Source organism: Corapipo altera, unplaced genomic scaffold (genome assembly GCF_003945725.1).
Source record: "Corapipo altera isolate COAL_440 unplaced genomic scaffold, ASM394572v1 RXGC01000115.1, whole genome shotgun sequence".
Taxonomy (NCBI): Eukaryota; Metazoa; Chordata; class Aves; order Passeriformes; family Pipridae; genus Corapipo; species Corapipo altera.
In genome coordinates this window covers 1,098,740-1,120,473 of record NW_020884986.1, presented here as the reverse complement: position 1 = coordinate 1,120,473, position 21,734 = coordinate 1,098,740, and the positions used below count along the sequence as shown (strand labels likewise).

At 38.1% G+C, this 21,734-nt stretch overlaps 1 protein-coding gene across 6 annotated transcripts in view; it reads right to left on the bottom strand.

Moving 5' to 3' along the window:
- The window catches only part of EPHA6 (EPH receptor A6), a 447,233-nt gene that overhangs the window by 149,782 nt on the left and 275,717 nt on the right, over positions 1 to 21,734 (bottom strand). For 4 of the 6 annotated variants that reach the window (XM_027666146.1, XM_027666144.1, XM_027666147.1 and 1 more), the window contains exon 6: positions 590 to 714. The exons of the other annotated variants lie outside the window; for them this stretch is intronic. In XM_027666146.1, the coding sequence (XP_027521947.1) occupies positions 590 to 714 (125 nt within the window). The remainder of the gene's footprint in view (positions 1 to 589; positions 715 to 21,734) is intronic. 6 annotated transcript variants of the gene reach the window in all.

Here is a 21,734-nt window from a genome sequence, read left to right as displayed (position 1 = left end):
TCTAACACTGCTATTGAAATTGTTTGGATTTCTTTCCCAGTTTACCCTTTTTTTCTGCATCATTAAAGCTGCACAATCCCAATAGAGAAGTGCAGTCAAGGAAGAAAATCCTCAGTTACTTACAGAGCCTAACATCCCCAAATCTTTCTTTCATGACTTGGCCTGTATTTCTGACCTTTAAGCACAGGTTATTGCTTTATTTAGCAAATGAAATCATGTTCCCATTCACCTTAATTCTGCTGCTTCAGTGTCATTCTAATGTGACGTTTTTAGAGTCCATAAAACAAAATATGTTCAAGCATATGATCCATTTACCCACGTTTGTAAATGTGTCTACTATTTGACAAGTATATGTACGGTCTGCTTGCTGTTCTACTTGATTCTGATGTGAAACAAGACAGTCATAAACAAGTTAGAAGTAAAACAACAAAAAAATTCAGTACAAAATAAAACGTCTACTTTAGCATACATAGCATTGCGTGTGGGATCAAGTGAAAAGTTTAAAGTATTTAAAAAAAATACTGTTAAAAATAAAAAACACATTGCTCTTTAGGATCTGAGTTTGGGTGATGCTGTAAGTGAGACCTACTTTCTCATAGTACTTGATCTCGTAGTCCAGAATTGCTCCATGGGGAAAGTCCGGCTCTTGCCAGGAGAGGGCAATGCTGTTTTGGGAAGCCCAGTCCTTCCTTACCATACCTATCAAGGTGGGTGCTGAAAGGGAAAAGGATAACTAAGGGTTAAAGACGAAGCACACGGTTTATCCTTTCAACCTACTGTCTGAGGACACCAAGCCGAGGTGACTTTGAGTGACCTCCAGACAGCAAAGCATGACAGATGGCAATTCTCAGGGAAACCATATAACCTGGAATTATTGTCTCAAGTACACACTAGTAACTCCTTTGTTGAAGTGCAGAGCAGCTCCTGAAAAATGGCTCTATGCAAAAATACAGAAAGAAATGCCTGTGCTGGTCCCTACCACTGGCTGGGCACAACCAGGTGGCACTGCTGGCTCCAAGGGCATCGTGTCCAGAGCAGAATCACGTTTCAGAGACAGTAAATTCTACATTCAGGTTAATCTTCATTAAACGGTATAATTCCAATGTGTACAATGTATATTCAAAGTTTACTCTTCGGGGTATTTCTGCGAGTCGGGCTGGCAGCAGCAGGGAATTCAGCCCTTTGGTGAGGTGTCTGTCCACATGGAAGAGCCACCTTGGCAGGGACTGAGCTGTGGGCAAACTGTGGGGGCAAAGGTGCCCCCAAACCCACCTGCCATAATTGATGCTGCAGGTCCGCAGCAGCACAGTGAGTAGGAACTGCCTCCAGCAGCTTCTGGGATCCAACACGGATGGAATGGATGCACTCAAGAGCCAAAATTATCTCACTACGGGGTTTACCAATTTTAAGAAATAGTTCTTCTGCCCTTTTAGGACTGAAGACACAGAGTTATCTATGCAGTAACTTCAAAATTGTGAAAAATCGCATTCTAGAAAACGATCTTTGCTTATTTTATTAATCTGGTCAGGCATGTCAAAGGAGGTCTAATAATCTCCAGATGCTGATGTTGTTTTGACAGTATTGACGTGCAGCTTTCCCAAATATTACAGGAAAACCACTCATGTTGTTCAACAGTCTTGAACACAACTGAGTAAACTGAACAAACCAGTTACCATAACTCGCTCACAGCTTTCATTATCTGTCTTTCCACTAAAAAATTTCAGTTTATTACACCCCCTCCCCCGTTCCTCTCTATTATGAATCTTGCTTAACTTCTTCTAAGTTTCCATGGAGCATTCTCCTAAAAATAACACATTTTTATGGCTTCTGGTTTTATCTTTTGAATGAAAGAGTCTCCCTAGAAATAAGAATCTGCTTCTAAGCACAAAATTTCACGCTTCAGTTTTCTTTCCTGTAAATATTTCAGGAAGTTTAAGAAATGAAAACAATAAATACATTCTAGAATGCAAACAAACGCTGAAGAAAACAAAACTGGTTGTTTGGCTTCAAAAAAAGGGAAACTCTACACACAGACACGCACATCTTTCTCTGTGATAATACACTATCTGAGAGAGAAAACAAACTTCCATCCACTGTCTCTTCTCCCTTTGGATAACTATTCTGTGGAATAGTAGTCCAGTCCTCTCTGATGTGAAAAAACCCCCCAACTCAATATGTAATACCAAATGAAAAAAACCTACCAAAGTGCCAAGTGGACAACACAGAGCTTATATAGGAAACTGTTCTACCCTTGTGCTTCATGGCATTTTAACCACAGGTCTGATGCGAGGGTATCAGAGAAAAAAAGAAGATTTCCTGCCATGCTGAATAAAGGATTAACCCAGTTTTCAGGAAGTCCTTAAAAAGCATAATGTAAGTAACTGAACAGAATAAAATGCAAAGAAATAAATGAAAAGCATTCATAGGATTTGAACCACAATGTGATCCCTGGGTATGTATAACTACTCTGTCATTTGACATGAAATTTTTACTCTTGAAACTGAGAGTGAAGCTGAGCTCTTGTAGTATTTCTGTGGGGTAAAACCAGCTACTCCAAGCAAGATACAAAGAAAGGTCTGTTTAAAGGAAAACAGGAGGTAGCAAATGTGGATTTGTATTTGCTAAACACGGATCAAGGGCCTAGGAGGGCATTGCTCACTTAAATTTGTTTACTTCTTGCTATTTTGAGTCATTCATCGGTATTGAGCTGGGATTTACAGGTGGGTCTGAGGGAGCTGTAGTAACCTTCCAGATACATCTGATGCACCCTGTGTGCCTGCTCCTGGGTGATGGATCTCAACAGGAACACCTTCCCAGCACATTGTGGCTTCATCTCACCGCATCTGGGGGTTCCCTAGTGGACAACCCAAACCCTTAAAGTGATTAAGATCGATTACAGAAAATACCAGGTTAAGATGTAGATAAAAGTGTATTCTTGGCCCTCCTAGGCTTTTAAAGTACAGATTGTTGATATAACATGTCTTCAAATTACGACCCAACCTCTACAAGGTTTTCATATGTACTCAAGACGGGAATTTTTCTTTGTGTTCTGCCTTCCAAATGCATTCAGCAATTTCTGCATGTTTTCAGCCTGAGCTCATGGCAGTAACTCTTCCATTTGAGGAACTGCATGTCAAAGCACAGTCCTGGCACATCAGAAGGTCGTCTCAAAAGTTTAGTATAAGAAAGAACCCAAGTCTGCTCTCTGGGAAACAACGTAGTAGCAAAACAAGGCAAGTAAATTATTTTGGAGCTCTCCTAAACCAGCTGTGCTTGACCCGCACTTGTAACTGACCCCCTCCCCCCCACCAGGAAGGCTCACATCACCCCTGTAGCACTGTGCCAGCACTGAATCCTCTGAATCAAAGTGCAGAGGTGTTCAGATAAGGCTGTGACTATGAGAAGCATTTGTGTTTGTATTAGGGTACTGGTGAAAAAAAAAAATGTACTTTTTAACAAAAAGACACAAAAAGAGCCACCACTGACCATTTCTTACCCGTGCAGAAGGATGCTCCTGCATTTGTCATACAGGATTCCAGCCAGAAATTTATTGTAGGAAGAAAGAGATGAATAAAACCAAGTAATTAAAAGCTGCAGCCAGCTCAGTTTCTATTTCTTTTGTTGTGAAGTGCTACTAAAGGTACTGCTTTCTATGGAGAAATTTCAGCCTCTTATAACTGTTGCTCACCAGAGCAGAAGTCAATTAGACCCTAAAGATCCTATCCATTTATTGCTAAAGCTCTTTTTAACCAGACAATTGTAAGATAGGTAAATCCTATTTTCCCATTTCTAAAGACTACTCTAATGTTCCTATGATGAATCAATGGGAAGTTCTTTTAATTAGTTGTTTCAAATCCAGTAGCTGCAGGAGAACTCTAATTTGGTTCCCAATGAAACCATTTGAAAAAAAATAAATGCTTAGAAGCTCAGCATGGCTTTTAATCACTTTAATGGCAGCATTTTCTTGCTATTGGTCCTGGGCTGAAGGGTGGTTTCTGAGCTCAGCCCTGATCTGTGTTTTGCACTGAGGATTCTTTGTACCATCTGCTCTCTGTTTTCTTCTATACTGTTATAAATTTCTTGAATAACAACGAGTCGTCTTCAATGAGGTGAGCCCCTCCTTTAGTTCAGTCTGAAAAGTTTCTCGGTCTTTTCAAATTTTTATTGAATAATGAAAGTTCATTCCTTATTTTATTATTTTATTTTGTTCCTATTTTATTCTATTTTATTCTAAATGTATTTGCCTTCTCTCTATCAGAATTCTTTTTTTCTCATATGCTATATACAGGACAGAAAATGTGTATTTTAAATGATGACTGGATTACAGAGTCTTTTCTGTAGAAACTTTCTCTTTTTCTAAAGACGACTTCCATTATCTCTAAGTGTCTGATTTCAAAATAGATGATCTGTAGGGCTTCTGAAGCTTTTTTGCTTTAGAGCATTTTCTAACTGTCTTATTTCTTTTTTCATACTAGTTAAAGCAGGCAAAGAACTGCCAGCATTTGTCCCCCTTTTCCAGGACTGAACAACTTTTATGTGATACTTCTTCATGATGAAGAAGCTTCAGACCCAACGGCAGGTGACAACCAAACACCTGTCACCTGACACCTGTCTGTGCATGGAATACTTCCTGCCTTGTTACCTCATTTCAAATCTTATTTCTTTGGTGAAGAGAAACCAAAGATGTTCCTATACCTCTACCATTACCAGTAATAATGTGAATTGCATAATTACAGGGTATTCTTTCCTTGAGACCTCTACCTGCTTCAAGGTACAGCAAAGACCATACTCACCAAAATTTAGGGGTTTACCACCTGTTTTCATGTCTGTGCTTGTTAGTCAGAAAACAAGAGAAAACTTGTTTTCTTGTTCATTAGGAAAAAAGGGCTTTTTCAAGCTTATATCACAGGTTAATGGCACAAATTAAACCACACTGTAAACTCTGCTTAACATTGTAGAAGTTATGGTTATCTAATAATCCCACACTCATTGAACAAAAATGTTAGGAGGTTAATGAAACAGAATAGAGATGTACCATGGTCCCATTTTCAAGTGTTTTTCTAGATGGTAAAACCACTCTTTGCACTTTTTCTATACCAGAAAGTGCTATTGTATTTATACAGTGTTTCACCAGCCTAAGTTCTGTAACTATATTAGAATTCCTATACTACTGGATCCTGAGTATGATTTTATATTATACATAGCAATAAAAAGAAGACTGAGATTTTATTAACGATCCCACACTTGAAAAAGAATGTTATTTCAGGGCACAACAAGAAAAATATTGATTTTACTTCTGATTCTAGAAAGTCTATTAGGAAGGTAATAAGCAGTAAAAAGATGCTTCCTCAGAGGAGACATTTTACTCCAATAACAGAACTGGAAGTAATGAAGCAACATTTCCTGATCAGTGATTGTTCCTAATGCCACCCCTGGCACATCTGATGGGTCAGCTGGCAAGGGTGTGGTTGTGCTGCCCATCATCCAGAGCACTCTTTATTCCTGCTATGTGATTATTAGTCCACCAGCAGAGATCAGTTCATCCTTTCTTTCTTTTGTGTTTGTTTGTTCATCTTTCTGTTGCTATCTTTGTAGGATAAGGGAAGCCAGACTCTTTAATGAGCAGGCAATGTGATAGGGATCCAGGAGGCCCATGTTTATGTTCTTTTCTGGTTGTGCTCTAGAGATTTTCTTTAATCTTTTGACCGAGCTATCCTAACATACAATGTGAATGTCAGTAACTTCCATTATTTGCAGTACATGGGCACTGTCTTGTTAGAAGTGTGGGCTTGTGAATATAAAAGACTAAAAACTAAGCACAAATTTACCTGGAAAAATCACAGAAATATGAACAGAAATTAAGCTTTTATAAAATAACCCATCTTTCTGCATATTAAAGGTGTCCACATGGATGAAACATCTTTGGGTTTATGCTGAATTCAGTAAGAATTTGTTTTCTTACCATACAAGGTTGCTTTCAATTAGCACAATGACCAGATAAGATATTTGATTCTTCACATAATAGAGTCTCTTATCTGTTTAATCATTTCAGTGGTAACTCACAGTTACAACGCTTGGAGGGGAGACTGTTAGTGGTACTAACCTTGGAGTTCAAAGTTGAGCATGGTGTTTCCCTGACAAGGCATTAGAGCCAGCAAATTAACAAGTTTAGAGTGAAAAAAAAAATGGTTTTTATTTCATTTTCTTACACTAGTTCCCTAAAGGTTTGCATTCAAAAGACAGAATAGTAGTGCTTCTTTTGAAGCACTTCATCTACTGAAAACAGGCCTCCAGCAAGTTATAATTATCATGTCTCCCTCCATCCTAAATTCTCTCCCCTTGCAGATTTTCTTTGCTTGCTCAGAAATGGTGGAAGGAAGCCAACTGACCCCAATAACCTTGTCAAAAAATGGATTCTGCTACAGTGCTGTGGGCTAGAGGTCATGACAGATGCAACCCCCAAATTTCCTCCAGGGTAAATGTAGATTCATCAACATAACCTTTTTCTTACTATGTTCCATAATGCAATTCTCTCTTCCTTACTGCTTAATTTCTCTTTCATCTATTGTTGATCCTATGTAAGAAGACAGTAATTATTCATCCACGCTATTTTGTAACACTACAGATTTTCTTTTACTTACAGAATGTGCTGCCATTCTTCATTTTGCAAGATTGAGACAGAAGCACTCCCAGATCTTTACTTCTTACAGGACCTACTCAGTTTCTGATTCTTCAAAGTGGATTTTAGTAGAAGATATTTAAAATAATTGTATAAAATATCAGTTATCAGTCAGACTGTGTGAATATTCTGCTCTCTCTGAAGTGCAAAACCCTCAAAGGTAAAAAGTATCGTGAGATACTTGACATAATTTATTACATAGTGAACAATTCAAAATATTTTAATTACAAGGTTTCTTCAAATTACAGCACTTTAAAAATCACACAAATGCTTTACATAAATGTATTTTTTAAGGAATTACTTCATATGTTTTGTATTGCTGAAGGAAGAGGAATAAATTCAGTTCAAAAAAGGACAGTGGGCAAAAAAGAGTTGCCTATAACATAAATGGAAATAATGTCAAATCAACAGCCTCTGACAACCAATAGGATTTTGATCAGACTAAGCAGATTCTTGGCTCCATTCCATTGCCTTTTATGGCTGGACCAGCAGGAGACAATGAGTAACTTAAAGATCTAACAGGTCACTGAGATTCCTGACGGAACAGTTCTCCAAAACCCAGAACTTCTCTCTCCTTGTTTGGCAAAAGACACCATTAAGGTTGTGTGGGATTGGTATTATCATCTTACACCAGGTTTCAACAACCTATGGGGCTGAAAGGTACAGCAAGAACACGGTAACTGGAGAAAAAAAAGCCCTTCACTTCTTTTTCTTCTGTCAGGAATTTTTTCTGGATCAAGGAACAGGCTGTTTGAGGGCACAGGGGAGGGTGTAAGAGGCAAGTCACTCCCCTTCCTATGACCTCTTATGACAGTTATAAACCCTGATGTGGTACCTACAGCAGAAGTAAGAGAACACTATGTCCTTAAACATCAGATTTGCTGCTTTCATGAGCTCAAATGTTACGTGTTGTGCTGTTCACTGTTCCTCCTGGCTCAGACATTGGGCAAGTCACTGATTGTTGCTGTGCGTGCCCTCCTGGGGTACTGTTCCTGACATGCAGGATTCCTCTAGGAAAGAAGGCAGTGGCTTATAAGGTTTCCTTTTTTAGAAAACCTATGCTAAAAGAGAAGGAGAAGGGAGAAATTAGTTTATCAGCAGACTCAGATTGCTACTATAATGATGTTAATCAGCATGAAGAAAGATATGTTCCAGCCAACATAAGTTAAAAATATCATGCCAGCATTGGTAGGTGCCCTGTGATATGGGGACAACCTGTGGGGATACATTTCTCCAGAGAGCTCTGTTTTCAGCCTCCTGATGTAACTTGGGAACTGCTACGAATTTATTTGAAATACAACTTGAGGTTAAGAAGGTGTCATTTATTGCAGCAAGGTGTCATTATGGAAACAGAGCTGTAACTAAGTCTCATTCAGCAACGACCCCTTCAGGGTCAACTGGAACCAAATTGCTCTGCAGAACTTCCTGCTGCTAAATTGATCTCAGAAGCTTGAAAATGAAATAAGCAGGTTAAAAAGCACTAGGAAATCTGCAATCTTTTCAGTCCATTAATTGCTACTCGTCCTGTGATGTAACAAAGGCAAACATAAAATGTACACTCATTTCAGCAAATCTTTCCTGCTCGTGTTTATACCAAAATATGAGACTAGATCAGATTGCAAGTAATTTTTTGTCAAACAGTACTTTACAGGTCTGAAAGAGGATTTTCTTTTAGCAAGAAAATGATGAATATTTTATTTGAACATCTTATGTGACCCTTCTGTAAAAGCTGCATTTGTTGGCATGTGCAGAGAATGTCAGAGGTACTGTACTTCAACATTTTGAGTGAATATGTGTAAGTGCATGGAAAAACAGTGGACACTGACTTAAAATGTACATCCTTGAACAATTTCCACACAAATGTTGATTTTGACAAAGCATTTTATAAATCCTAGTGATGCTAAAAAAATGTACCTTCATAAATTAATTCCTCCAGTGATGATACAAACAAAATTATGTAATATATTATATACTACCTAAATGCTAAAAAGATTCAAAAGGTTTAGTCTATCTCTGTTTTACATAGGGTCAAGTATCTTTTAAATCTTTAATGTGTAGATGTACAGAAAAGCACACCCTTTAAAACTCTGGCATATAGACAAGAAACACTTCTAGAAGGCCAGTAAGTCAATGGTTTGTGCTTGATGCCCATGAATCACTGAAAAGCACTGCTGCTGTGAAATGTATATTAGGTGTTTAATTTCTACTCCAGTAGGGTAGAATTTGACTTGAATCAAATAATTAAAAAACTTAGTTTTGGCAAGTGGTCTCAAATCCCTCTGTAGCTGGAAGATTTGATGCTGAACTTGTGCCAGTTAATCAAATGTATCCCCTAGTTTTAGTCACAGCATTCAATACATGTTTCTCTGCCATTAGCTCAGAAACTTATTACAAAATCAGCTGTGGATCTTCTTTTAAAGGTGACCTCTAGAGCAAGGCAAGAACAACATCCTAAATATAGTGGTTTGTTGTTTGTTTTTTTTTTTTTCATTTGGGTCTATCTATATGATCCAACACAGTGTCACAGGGACATATCTGGATTAGCCAGTTTGCTGGAGTACTGAAACTGTATTGGCTCAACCCCATTAACTCTTTGGAGAAGATACTGAGTGTGCTGGAAATACAAAGGAAAGATATAAAGAACTGGAAAAGAACAGTTAATAGGACACTCGTGAGGTGAGATCAAGGAAAGATAGTGCACTCTGCTTATGTGCAAATAGTAGCAGTCTAAAGGTAAGCTGAAGTAATTACCTCCTGCTTTCTGTGAATGGCAGAAGGAGAGAATTTATGAACAGAAGTAGCATGGTCAAGTCATCAGGAAACCATAGACATAATACAGAGGTACAGGCTCTGAAGTAAATGATCATTTATATCTCCTTTTAGTTAGATCATGGGGATGTTTGCACAGCTCTGATACTGAGGGCAGGCTCTCAAGGTGATGGATAAAAGCAATGACACTTGGAGGCATTGGGGAAAATCAACCCTAAAAGCAAAGAGCCACCAGCCTCTAATTTCTGTTATGCCTAGGACCTGAGGTTCAGAAGAGGTCAGTGGTTCTTTCTGGACTACTGTACTCATATTCTGAAAATATATCACACTAATATTAAATTTGAAAGATAAATGTCTTTTTCGTGTTTTCCTCTTTCAAGAAGATTGAGTTGCTTTAATTCACAAACACAAAACCGCAGAGGTGAAAAACCACTGGGATCTAAAGAGTTTTCACCTTTCTGACTTGTATAAAAATTAAAACACCTAGAAAGATGAGCAGCCTAGAAATTGATTAGATTATAGGTAGTAAAATATCTTTCAAAGGAAGGTTTGTGGAAGCCTGGGCAATTATGGAATAACCTTTCAAAAGGGAAGCTTCTTCAACTATTTGCTACTAGTTAGGTCATGCCCTGAAGCTTGTGGTTTAATAGTTACTAGGCATATCCATCCTCATGGGTAGGCAACCTTCTGACAGAGATTTATGTGAGAAAGAAACCTGAGCATTCATACTTCCAGGTCAATGCATCTCTTAGCTTAAGGAGCCTGTCTTTTATTTCCAAGAAATAATTATCCTATGACTGCCCTCCTAGCAAGAGCCTCTGAATTCTCAGAACTCTTCCATTATGCCACTTAAGTGTTTCAGGTTTTTTTCTTGGCACTGCCTTACTCAGTTTTTGTGTTCTTCAACATTCTGTGTGCTGAACTTTGCCCTTCTAGCTCCTTTCCAAGTCTGTTCCTCATCTCCTATCTCTATGCCACAGCGACACAACAAAGGTGTTTCCTACAGGAAAAAAACCAAACAGGAAGGTTTGAGGAGGAAAGCTGAGCACTGCTGTCCTTCACAACCTCTTCTTGTCCAAGGAACAAAGTCCAGGTAACCTGCTGACACGTGCAGACTTTGCACTGGTCATTTTCTAAAGAGGACCATCAAAATTCTGTGGCCTCCAAAAACTTAGGAAGTTGACAGACATTGAGGCAAGAAACAGAGAAAACATGCCTTATTAAATAACATGCTACTGAATACATACAGCTTGATTCTGGGATAAGCTTTTATCTATCCTTAAAGAGTCTCTTGCACTGCAGAAATTTTACAGAGAGAAAACACCCAGCTTTGCAGCTTCAGTAGGTGTTTGTAAGGACTAATGGCTCCTGTCCACACAGTACATTAGTGATGTGGATCTGTGTGCTTCGGGGTCTCACTTTGAAGTGCCTGATCCTGAGATTTAGAATTAAATTATGCTCTGTGCCCAAGCCCCTTTAACACTGTCAAAAGCAATGGAAATCCAGAGCATGCACAAAAGCAGAACTTGAGAATGTAGACAAATTTCATTTTGACAGCTCATGTTAAACACCAGGGTCAGACATTAGTATTGCACTATTGCTTACAAGAAATATTGTTACACTGGAATAACTTACGAAATAATGATCTCATGAGCAAAATATTGTTCAGTCTCTTTTATCATTAAGTAAATCTTCCATTTTTGAATCCTTTTAAAATATTTAAAATAATTATCTCTGCCCAATATCACACTTTGTTTTGTGATTCACTTGTGAGTCTGGAAAGGAAATCAGTGTGTACACACAGGATATTTAAAGTTCTTTGGCATACAAATAAACAAAACCAAACAGTAAGATCCCCTAATTCAGATCCATGTCTCAGTAATTGGCAATGATCTCTGTTTCTGTCACCTTCACCTTACAATTTCTACAACAGGCAATCATCTCAAGTACCTCTGTACTCAAACAGTACAAAATATGGTGAAACCTGGGCAAAAACCCATGAAAACAGAGCAACTACTAAGGAAATCTTTGATATAGGGGAAAAAAATCTCCTCCACACGTGAAGGAATTCCTTGAATGCCACCTGGAGGATACTAACCTAGCATGGAAAGGGTCCTGACAAATTGAGATTTAATAGATCTTCTACTTCTTTACATATAAATATGTGTTATTCAGAGAGAAATATATATCTATTATATATACTGTTCAGAAAATGAGGGTTATTAAAATGTGATCAAAAGAAAAGTTTAAAAATATCAACAAAACAAAATAAAATAATACAGATTAACTTTATAATAGTTTTCTAGAAAATAGTATTCTGTTTGCACAGAATAATTCTGTGCCAATAAACATATGGAAAATAATTAATGAAAAAATGGACTATTTTTGTATTGCAGTTTTTCGTCCTAAAATATACTTGTTATAATTTTAAAGGTTTCCACATCCATGACATTGATTTGCTGAGCCATCAAGCTAACTCTGCGATAAACCAGAATTTTCTATGTTTCATTAATGATCACTATCACAAATTAGTTGTAGTATTGACTTAGTTAGTCATGACATGGTTGGCAAGATATATTGTGATCAGGTTTGCAACTGCTTATGTTATTCAAGTTGATCTTCCCCTGAAATGTCCTTCCAAAAAATTCCACTTTGACTGAATGCATAAAATCTTGAGGAAGACAGGAAATTTGATAATTAATTCATTGGTTCTGGCTCACGAGAGGATTGAGCTGCTCTGAGAATGAACTCCTCTAACTGCTATAACTTTGAGTTTGTCAGGGTTTATTATGAATCCTCACTTGCTGGTCAGTTCCCATTATATTTACACCAGGGTATTCATCTACTCTCAGTTACTTTAGTCATGTAATTCCACAAGAACACCTAAAATTAGGAGTATTAGGACTGTGTATAAATAGTGTGAACAGAGAGGGCATCCAGATGGAGATGCAGAGCACACAGCTTAGGTGTCTAAAGTTACTGATTACCCTACACCTTCTCTGGTGTTCCACAAGTAACTCAGGCTCACAGACATTCCCCAGGGGCTGTGGGATTTTGTCTTTTAGTGCTGCTTGCTCAGAGACAGCTGATTTTCCTGTCCTCCAAAAAAAAAATAAATAAAAAAATCCTGCAACACTGACTTTTCAAACAGTGAAACAAGACCTTAGGTAACACAACAAAAGCCCATTTCACAGAGGAAATGTAGCAATTACATTTCTTCTAAAGCTTATAAAATGGTACATCTTAAAGGTGTTATGACCTCAGCCTGTCTGGTCCATGCTCTGCATTTCTTCTCAGTGCCTAGACTGGAAAGACAGAGCTGAGGCACAAGGTTCATCCAAGTTTTTTTTGCAGAGATAGGAACAAGCAAGACAAATGTTGTTGTGCCCCCAGCTCAGGCCTGTTAATCGCAGAGTGCTTTCTCAAACATACCCTGAATCTCTGCTAATGCACCTCTTCAGCTGGAAGCATCTCCTGTACTGTGTGGTCCTAATTTGTCCCTCAAGCACTGTGGTCAGTGGAGCTGCACAACAGAACAGGGAAAGGAATGTAGTTATGATGTGTGCAATTGTATATTTAAAATATACTGTCTATGTCTATATTCATGCATGCATTTTATCTTTAAGCTATGTCTCCCACACAAGTATATCTACATACAAATAACTGCACTGACATAAAAGCTAATGAATTTTGCTCATAAAATTATACAAAGATGGAAAAGCCCATAAAACACTGAGTTCTCCTTCCTCAGCCAGTGAAAATGTCTCACCTTTAATCTACACTCACAAACCAGCTTACTGGTTTTTTTAAAGAAAACAATAACTGTAAGCCTACTGTATCCTATAAACTTTGGTGTAATATATTTAAAACAATTCATTAAACACTTCATAATGCAATTTGCACCAGAACCTCCCATCAGGTATTCAGGTATAATCCTGCTACTACATTTATATGCCAAGTTCAAAGATGTTGCTTACTTCCTTTTAAAATAGGTAGAAATACAAGTATGGTGCTTCAGATTCCAAGATAAAAATAATCACTATTCCATGATGTTTTTCTAAGCCCACAATCCCGAATACAAAAGTAATGCAAAACAGCTGATAGGAGACATTTTAGCACTCTCAAGTAATTGGAAGTCGCAAGGAAGACAATAGCTGGCATATTTCAGTGTTTAAACACGTTGATGAAATAATTAAGGAAATTTCATCTCTTTAAGAATGATTTCTAGACAGTTTATAATTCAGAATAATAATTTGTAAAATGCAATTGTTGTTATGATAAATACATAACTGAAATATTCAGCTCTTGTAATTCTGTTTCAAGGGTCACATACAGACTGTTCTCAGTGTCTGAAACATCCACATCGCAAATAATCAATTCACAAATTTAAAGCTTTATAAACTTGTTCTCTCACTAGTTAAAGAGTGAATGCAATAATTTTTCTCTCTGAATAACACATATTTACATGTAAAGACCTGCCAAGTCCTGCAGCCTCCCATGCCACCACCTCTGCTGATGGGCAGCCTGGCAAGGCTGCAGTGCTTTACTCACTGAGTGCATGATAAGTTTTGTAAGCTTATGAGGCGAGGAAAAAGGGAGAACTGTGAGGAACTGTGGAAGGACTTCATGAGATCAACTGACTGGATAATAAAATGGCAGATGAAATTCAGAAGAGAGTGATGCACGTGGAAAAAGAAACCCTAAGTACGTAAGCAAAACGAGCTCTGACCTGACCATTCCCACCCATGACCAAGATTTTTGAGTTCTGATAAATAAATCTATGAAAATGCCAGCTCTGTGCTCAACTGTAATAAAAAAGATTAGATGAAAAGTTAGGGATTACAAAGGAAAAGAGAACCATACAGAACTTCATAATGCCATGGCATATGTCCCCATTTTAAACACATTTTGAATACTGTGTGTAAATTCGGTCCTCTCGCCTCAAAAATTGTCAGAACAGGAAACAGCTGCAGTAGGTAGTTCATCAAAGTTGTGGGATGGCTTACGCACAAGTAACTCCAGAAAAGATGTGGGCTTTCCAAGCTGAAAAGGAGAATGCAATGGAAGGCTGAAGCATGAATGATATGAGGAATGTAAGCGATTTATGCTTCTCGCAGCATAAAAACTGGACACATTGAGTGAAGTCAAAAGGATGTGATTCTTAACAAAATGTGAAATTAAGCTGCTGAATTCCTTGTCAAGGGATGCCATAGATTCCTTTTTGAAGATGTATTTAATAATAAATTGTTGAACTACCACTGGGCAAGGATGTCCCCAAAGTACAACCCAGAAACTGGGTGAGTACTCAGGAAATGCGTCTTGTAAACTTCTGTTCTGACTCAGCTCTAATCTTCAGTTTTTGGCTACAGACAGAGAGAGCAGATGAAGCCAGATGAATCAATGGTGTGATCCAATACAGCTGCTCTTTTCTATAATCAACAGGAAGAGAAAATGAATGTAAGAGGAGAGCAGGGTTGCTGCATGTTTTTGTACTTAGTACCTCCTTAGTAGTCCTTTTTCTTTATAGAGGATCTGCACAGTCCATGGCACCACTGGTGTATCTCAGATGCATGAGATTCATTCATCATCGAGTCCACCTGCACATATTCAGCAACTGTTTTGTAAGGAGGGAGACAGTTTATCATGAATTGGCAAAGCGCTGACCATGCATGAAGTCACAGGAGTGAAATACAGAAGTAAACTTTAAATGTAGCACACTTTCACTTATTTGTTACCAGTGTTTTGGGATAGAGGATGAGTGAAGACTGCAGGATGTGCATTGAGTAAAGGGAAATGCAGGAACAAAGAGACTTTAAGACATCAAGACTACTGCAGCAGCAAAGAAGGGAAAGATCCTATGGAGGGAAGCACTGCAATGTAATGTCTACAGGGAGTTAGCTGTACCAAAAAAGGGGTAAGCTGAAACACCAGCCCATCTGTGAGTGGATCATCCAAGAGACATCTGCATTGCCTGTGGATTTTTATAATCATACAAAGTAGGTGCTGAAATTCATACACCACCAGACTGATCTTTTTTCATAAGCCTCAGAGTGGCTGATATATTAATTTCTTTAAAGCATGAGCTATACTCCTGAACATGAATCTCTTGTTTTAAGAACTCAGCACTGTTTTAAGTGTCATCACTATCAAAACAGCAACCATTTAATGCAGTAAAGATGGGACTGGATGAAAAAACTCACGTGAAAAGATTTATTACTTAATAAAGTTTGCATAGCACATTTCTTCTGGATGTAATTCACAAAACCTTGGATGTTCATTGTCTGTATCCTGCAGTACATAAAAGAGGGAATATCTAGTCCCCTTCTGCAGGTCAAGAAACAACAAGTGAATTTTGGCTACTGATCAAAGTGGAAATATGTAGAGATTGAAGCTGCCTCATCTGTGTCCTGGCAGCAAAGGGGCTGAGGTGTGTGGCATCTGAATCAGAGCCATGAGCTCGAGTCCTGCCCTGCCTGTGCACTGCAGGCCACCCACAGTCTCTTTAGCTGCAGGTGGAAAAGCATCTGCAGGCTGAGGGACAAGGGTGGTACGTCAGGCTGTCACTCATGATGATGGCTGTCATTGCCCACAGCCATTTATATGCTGTGCCCACACCACTCCAGTGGATCACCCTCTTAGGAACTGACTTTTTGTCTAAACTGCCCACAAAGCAAGACTCTATAGGGATTGGTTTTAAGTCTGCCTGGCATGTGAACTTAAATATGCACAAAACCTGGCAGCTCCTGGGTGGCTGCATCACCTTTTTTGTCACCACATCCACATGTACATTTATTGCAGACTGGTTTTGGAAAGGAGAGGTGCCTCAGCAGGTAAAAAAACTAAACCAAAACACCCCTTCTGCTCCCACATTTTCTATTCATGATTCCACTACTATCGTGCAATGAAAAATAGAGAAAAACACAAACTTCTTTGGAAGTTTAAACTGTGTTTTACAACAGTGTGAAAACAGAGATATGCCAGATGGCTTCAGTCAAGTTTTATGACTTACTGAAAAGTTTTTAGACAGAGAACATGCATATTTTGAAGTTGAAGCACACTGCGTTCTAGTGAAAGTCTGTATGCATTACTTAGGAGATGTAAAGCAACAACAGTGATATAAGAAAATAAGATGAAAAACAGTCTTCTCACAAAAAAAAATAAACCTCTCCAGGTTTTTAGAGAGACCATTCTCGTGGTTCATGTTAAGAATATATTTTTACTTCTCTTTGCAGCACCATAGTAGTTTCTTTTTCAGCTTTTAATTTCATTTACAGAAGTTAATTTTTTATTATAAGCATATCTATCCCTAACACTTTTGGAAATTCATATCCGTTACCCCTTGAAACATTGTTTCCTTAATAAATGATGAATTTAAAAAAAAAATCCCTTTCTGTTTCTGAAAGCAATAACTTTCCAATAAAAATATACTTTGTATAATTAAAAAGATAATCTAAAAGGAAAAATTTTAACCAGTTGGACTACATTTACATCTGTAAGTTTTCTCACATATTTAACTGTTGAAACGACCAAAGATTTGGATGCTAGTGAACACACAGGTTCATTCTGGAGCACACAGGCCTTTTGGGAATATATATTTGAGACACAGGCAGAGTGCATTTTTGAAATAATTAAAAAACCCTCCAATCCAAATGATGTACAAAACCGTACAGAATCCACACCCCACAGTGGTCAGGGCTGGCTGATGTTAGCCAGCCTGCTGAATGCAAATCAATCCCACAACTCCATGGGTTGCCTTCACCACAGGCAGTGCAAATGAGAAATTTGAGGAGTGAGGGAAATTTTCAAAGTAAAACTAAAATAAGGAGGCAGAACAAATCTAGTCTTGCACAACTTAGGACACAGTGAAATCTCTTAAGATACGAGAGAAGGAAAATGTGGGATTGTACACCTGAATTCTTAGTTAATGAAATCATAAAGATTAAGGTGTTATCAGGCCCAAGACTTAGATTTACTGCATTTGGAAACACCAAAGTAAAGCATAGACAAGATAAATACTGAAGATGACACCAGCAGCCAATAAAAGTACTTCAAAGTGCTCGATTATGATACATTATTTATGATCTAGCAAGAAAAGTATGGGTAGGAGGAAAAGGTCCCTTTCTCAAAGGCTTGAACATCAGAGATGAAGGATTAAAAACAGAAGGGAAAGTAAGAGGTGATTTTCTAAGCAAGGACATAAATTGTGTTTCCCTGTCACTTCTAGCACGCTATCCCAGTGTTTGGAATATGTAACAAAATTAATAAAATTACTTGAAATTATCTGAGACCATCTGTATCCTAAATAATGCATAAGCAGTGCTGGTTACTGTTGGAATCATTTTAGAAACTAACTCAGATTCAGAAACATTGCTGTCACCAGGATCAGTTGGATATTGGCCCTCTGCAGTGAAACTGCCTTTCAGTAGAATGGATTGGGACCATTCTTCTGGAAGATGGTTTGTAATACATCCTTTTTTTAGTACTTAAAATCTTCCTGTTCTCCCACCATGATGAAGAAAATTATATGGACAAAAAAATTCTGTTTTTATGCTGCGAGCAAATATCAAGAACAACAATAACAACAACAACAAAAATCTATCCTGTAAATTAACAGTTTCAAGTTTATCAAACTACATTGAAACACAGCAAACGGTAAAATATTTTAAAGGAATTTTTTAAATACAGTTCTTCACTGTACACTGCAATGAGTAGAAACACTCAGTTACTCAGTTACAGTTTTGGGGGGGATGGGAGATCAGGGAAAAAAATGGGTTTTTCCAGAAAGGAAATGAGGATTTCTTCTGGAAGGGGAGTGGGTTTTTTGGGAGGAAAATGGGGACTTCGGGGGGAAATGGGGTATTTTTTTGGGGGAAATGGAGTTTTCTGGAGGGAAATGGGGGATCTGAGGAGGAAAATGGGGAGGTAGGGAAAAAAAAATGGGATTTTCTGAGAGGGAAATTGGGGATTTGAGAAGGAAAATTGGGATTGTTCAGAGGGAAATTGGGATTAATGGGATTTTTGGGAGGCAAAAAACTAACCACTGTTGACAATATTCTTACCTTACTATCATTATTCTGACAAAACAGGCACGTCCCTGTTGTCAAAATGGCAGTGCATGTTTGTTCATGTTTTGTAAAGGACTTTAAATTGCCTCGGATGGGGTGGTGGGGAGGGAAAGGACAGTTTGTTCTTCATGCCACCATCCAGGTGGCCTCTTAGCAGCAAGTTGGCTCAAGCAGCCATTCCAATCTCGAATGGTTTTGTGTGTGCTCATGTGCATGCAAAACAAACCCTGCCATTCTCCTCTAGCTCCGTCACCCAAGCATCTGTCAATCAACAAATTGCACTTTGGCGCGAACAAAAGGTTTAAGATGGACTCCTGCCACCCTCCCAGTCCCAAGCTAAATAGCTGTGAACATATGCAGAGACTGTGCTGCTCGTTTTCAGGGCTTTATGATGGTACATTTAATTTTACTAAAAGTACAGTTGATGGAAAGCGAGTTACAGATTGAATAGGCTGTACAGCAGATGTACAAGGTCATTCTGCAAGGACTACTCATTACTTCAAATTACCACCCTTGAGGAGAAACTGCAGTATATGCCAGGATGGAGCTCTTTCTGTGACACCTCATCTTTCAGGTTCATCCCAAAGGCCATCTTTGTATTCCTTACCAATAACATTTCCCAATTAGAACCTGCTGCCTTAAGTTACGATGACTCAATTGCCACGTCTAATGGAATATGGGCAGTATGTTACTGGTGCTTCCACTCATTGCAGGAAAGGTGATTGCTAGAAATTGCACACAATGTGTTTGTATGTTCCCAGATCTCTGTTTCTGCCCCATTTGTCAGAGTGATGAAAGACAGATACCTTGTTTAGTTTTAAATCACATTTGCATTCCATTTTCATTTATCTTTTGCTTTCATTGCTCCTCATTGAATTACAGTCTGACAAAATTTGTCAAAAACCCTCATCATGTGTTCAACAGTTTATAGGGTTTGGCAGCGCTGGAATTTTCTTGTTATTATTTGTCTGTGCTGGCATTCAAACAGAGGTAAGTATGAGATGGAGGCAGTTAACTGGAGCACAACTTTGTTAATTCTTCTGGGAATCAGCAACATTTTATTGGAGATAGTTCCTGATCTTTTCTTTATTGACTGCTGCCACAGAGAGCCACCACCACAACCTTTACACTTCTCAAGTGATTTCCCAGTGAGCTGGAAGGGAAGCATTGCCCTCTCTGCATAGGAGAGGGGTATGTTTGGGTGAGATGGAGCTCACCAGGCAGTCATTAAGAAATGCTCACTCCAGGACTGCTTCCAATTCCATTTAATGGCAAGTCGGAATTCCTATGGAAGGAATATCTACCTCAAGTAGAAGAAAGTGCCAACAGTGAGGAATTGCAGGCTCTGGAGGGCTGCCTTGCACCCATGGCACTCTGCTCATGGAATTCCTACAAGGAGGAAGGGGTTCCATGTCCTGTCCATCCCTTCAGAGGATGTTTTCCTGACAGCCTCATGCTCCCTTTCCAAATCCGAGGCTTCCTTCTGGGGAAAACTTGTAAAGCAAAGCCTCTCAGAGGCATTTCAGACAATTCTCTGCACAGCAAGAGTTTTTTGTTTAACAAATGTGTGCTGTGGTGGGGTACAAGACAACAGCAAGAAAAATTTTAGTTGCTCACAGCCATAGAAACAATTCTTCAAACAAGAATGTGAAAAAATCTTTCCTATTTCTCTGAAGAAGAGTGAACATCATGTTGAACAGTAAATGTGAAAAGAGTTAAAGAAGACAAATGTGAAATCCCAGGAAATGTGAAAGGAAAACAAAAACCCCAGATCTGAAATCCTAGGACTTGAGTTAAGATTTATATTTAATAATACATTTAACTCATTTAATAAGGAATACATTTTAACTAAACATTAATTTTTATAATTTGAAATAGTTATTAATATTTAATGAACTGTAAAAACAAATATGTTTAATAAAAATATTAGCTATATTTAACTGTACTGGTCTAGAAAAATCTCAGAAAATAGGTATATTATGGCCCTTCACTGCGTATTTTTGTGCTGGAATTGGGTGTAAAGATGCCGATAAAGGAACAGAATAAATACCATATTTACATATAGAAAAACTATGACTCCTATTCATATCAGCTTCCATTTACAGCCTCAAAACTGATAATCTACTAAATGCCATGGAATGAAAAAGATAAAGTTGAACTGAAGATCAGTAGCAATGTTGCTGTTTCCAAACTATCAGCAGAAAATATCAACCATTTTTTCAGGGATAATTCAAGATAATTGATTCAAGTAGCTCTACTTTGAAATATCTTCACATCGCTTACAAACGTGGTCATTAATTGTCCTGGAAAATTTGAAAAAAATACAAGTTTTTTTACCTAAAAATGCAAAAGAGAATGTGTAAGAAAATGATTTACTGGGTACATTTAATAATGTAACTGATAACACTTATACTGAATGGTTGCAGTAATTACGCAGAGTAGAGTAACCTCTCTTGCTCGTTTTCTTGTCTTCCGGTTTCTTCAAGATTTGGCATAAAATACATTTATTTATGAGTGACCACCTATAAATCTCACGACAAGGACTGTTTCTTACAATCTAAAGTGCTGAGATAACGTGTTGATTTAACAAACTATTTGGCTTGGTGCGCTGTGTACATCACTGGGTTGACCCACCTTTACTAAATTCAAGTGCCATGGGTACCCTTTAGGGGTATCAATCAGTCAACAGATACACTCACTGGGGGTTTGATTGTTTTTTAAAATGTCACGCAATGCACAGACCAAGTGGCTGCCAAAATTGATAAGAGCTCCTCGGTGCCGGACAAATTCAGCCTTGTTTTGTTTTTCTACCCACACTCTTTGTCATTGTTTATCTCTGACTTGCAACACCTAGTTTTTGTAGTTGACAAATACAATTTCTAACAGTAATGCTTTTCTGAAAAATACTAATTTCAGAGTGCCAAAGTACTTCCTTTCCCCCTCCTCAACCTACCTACTGTTTCAAAAACGTCCATTCCTGTGTCTCTCACAGCACCACTACATCTTTTGGTTTGTAAGAAGCACTCTGCTCAAGAAATGGCTAGAAAAAGTAGTAAAGTAAATAACGGCAAGAAGAAACCATTTGAATGAGAAATATTTGGAATATATGAGCATTGTTAGGGTTCCTGTACATGCAAGATTTAAAATCGTTTAACAAGACACAAAAACTTCTGCTTTGTTTTGTTTTGTTTTTCAGAGAGTGCTCCCCATGTACTTCACAA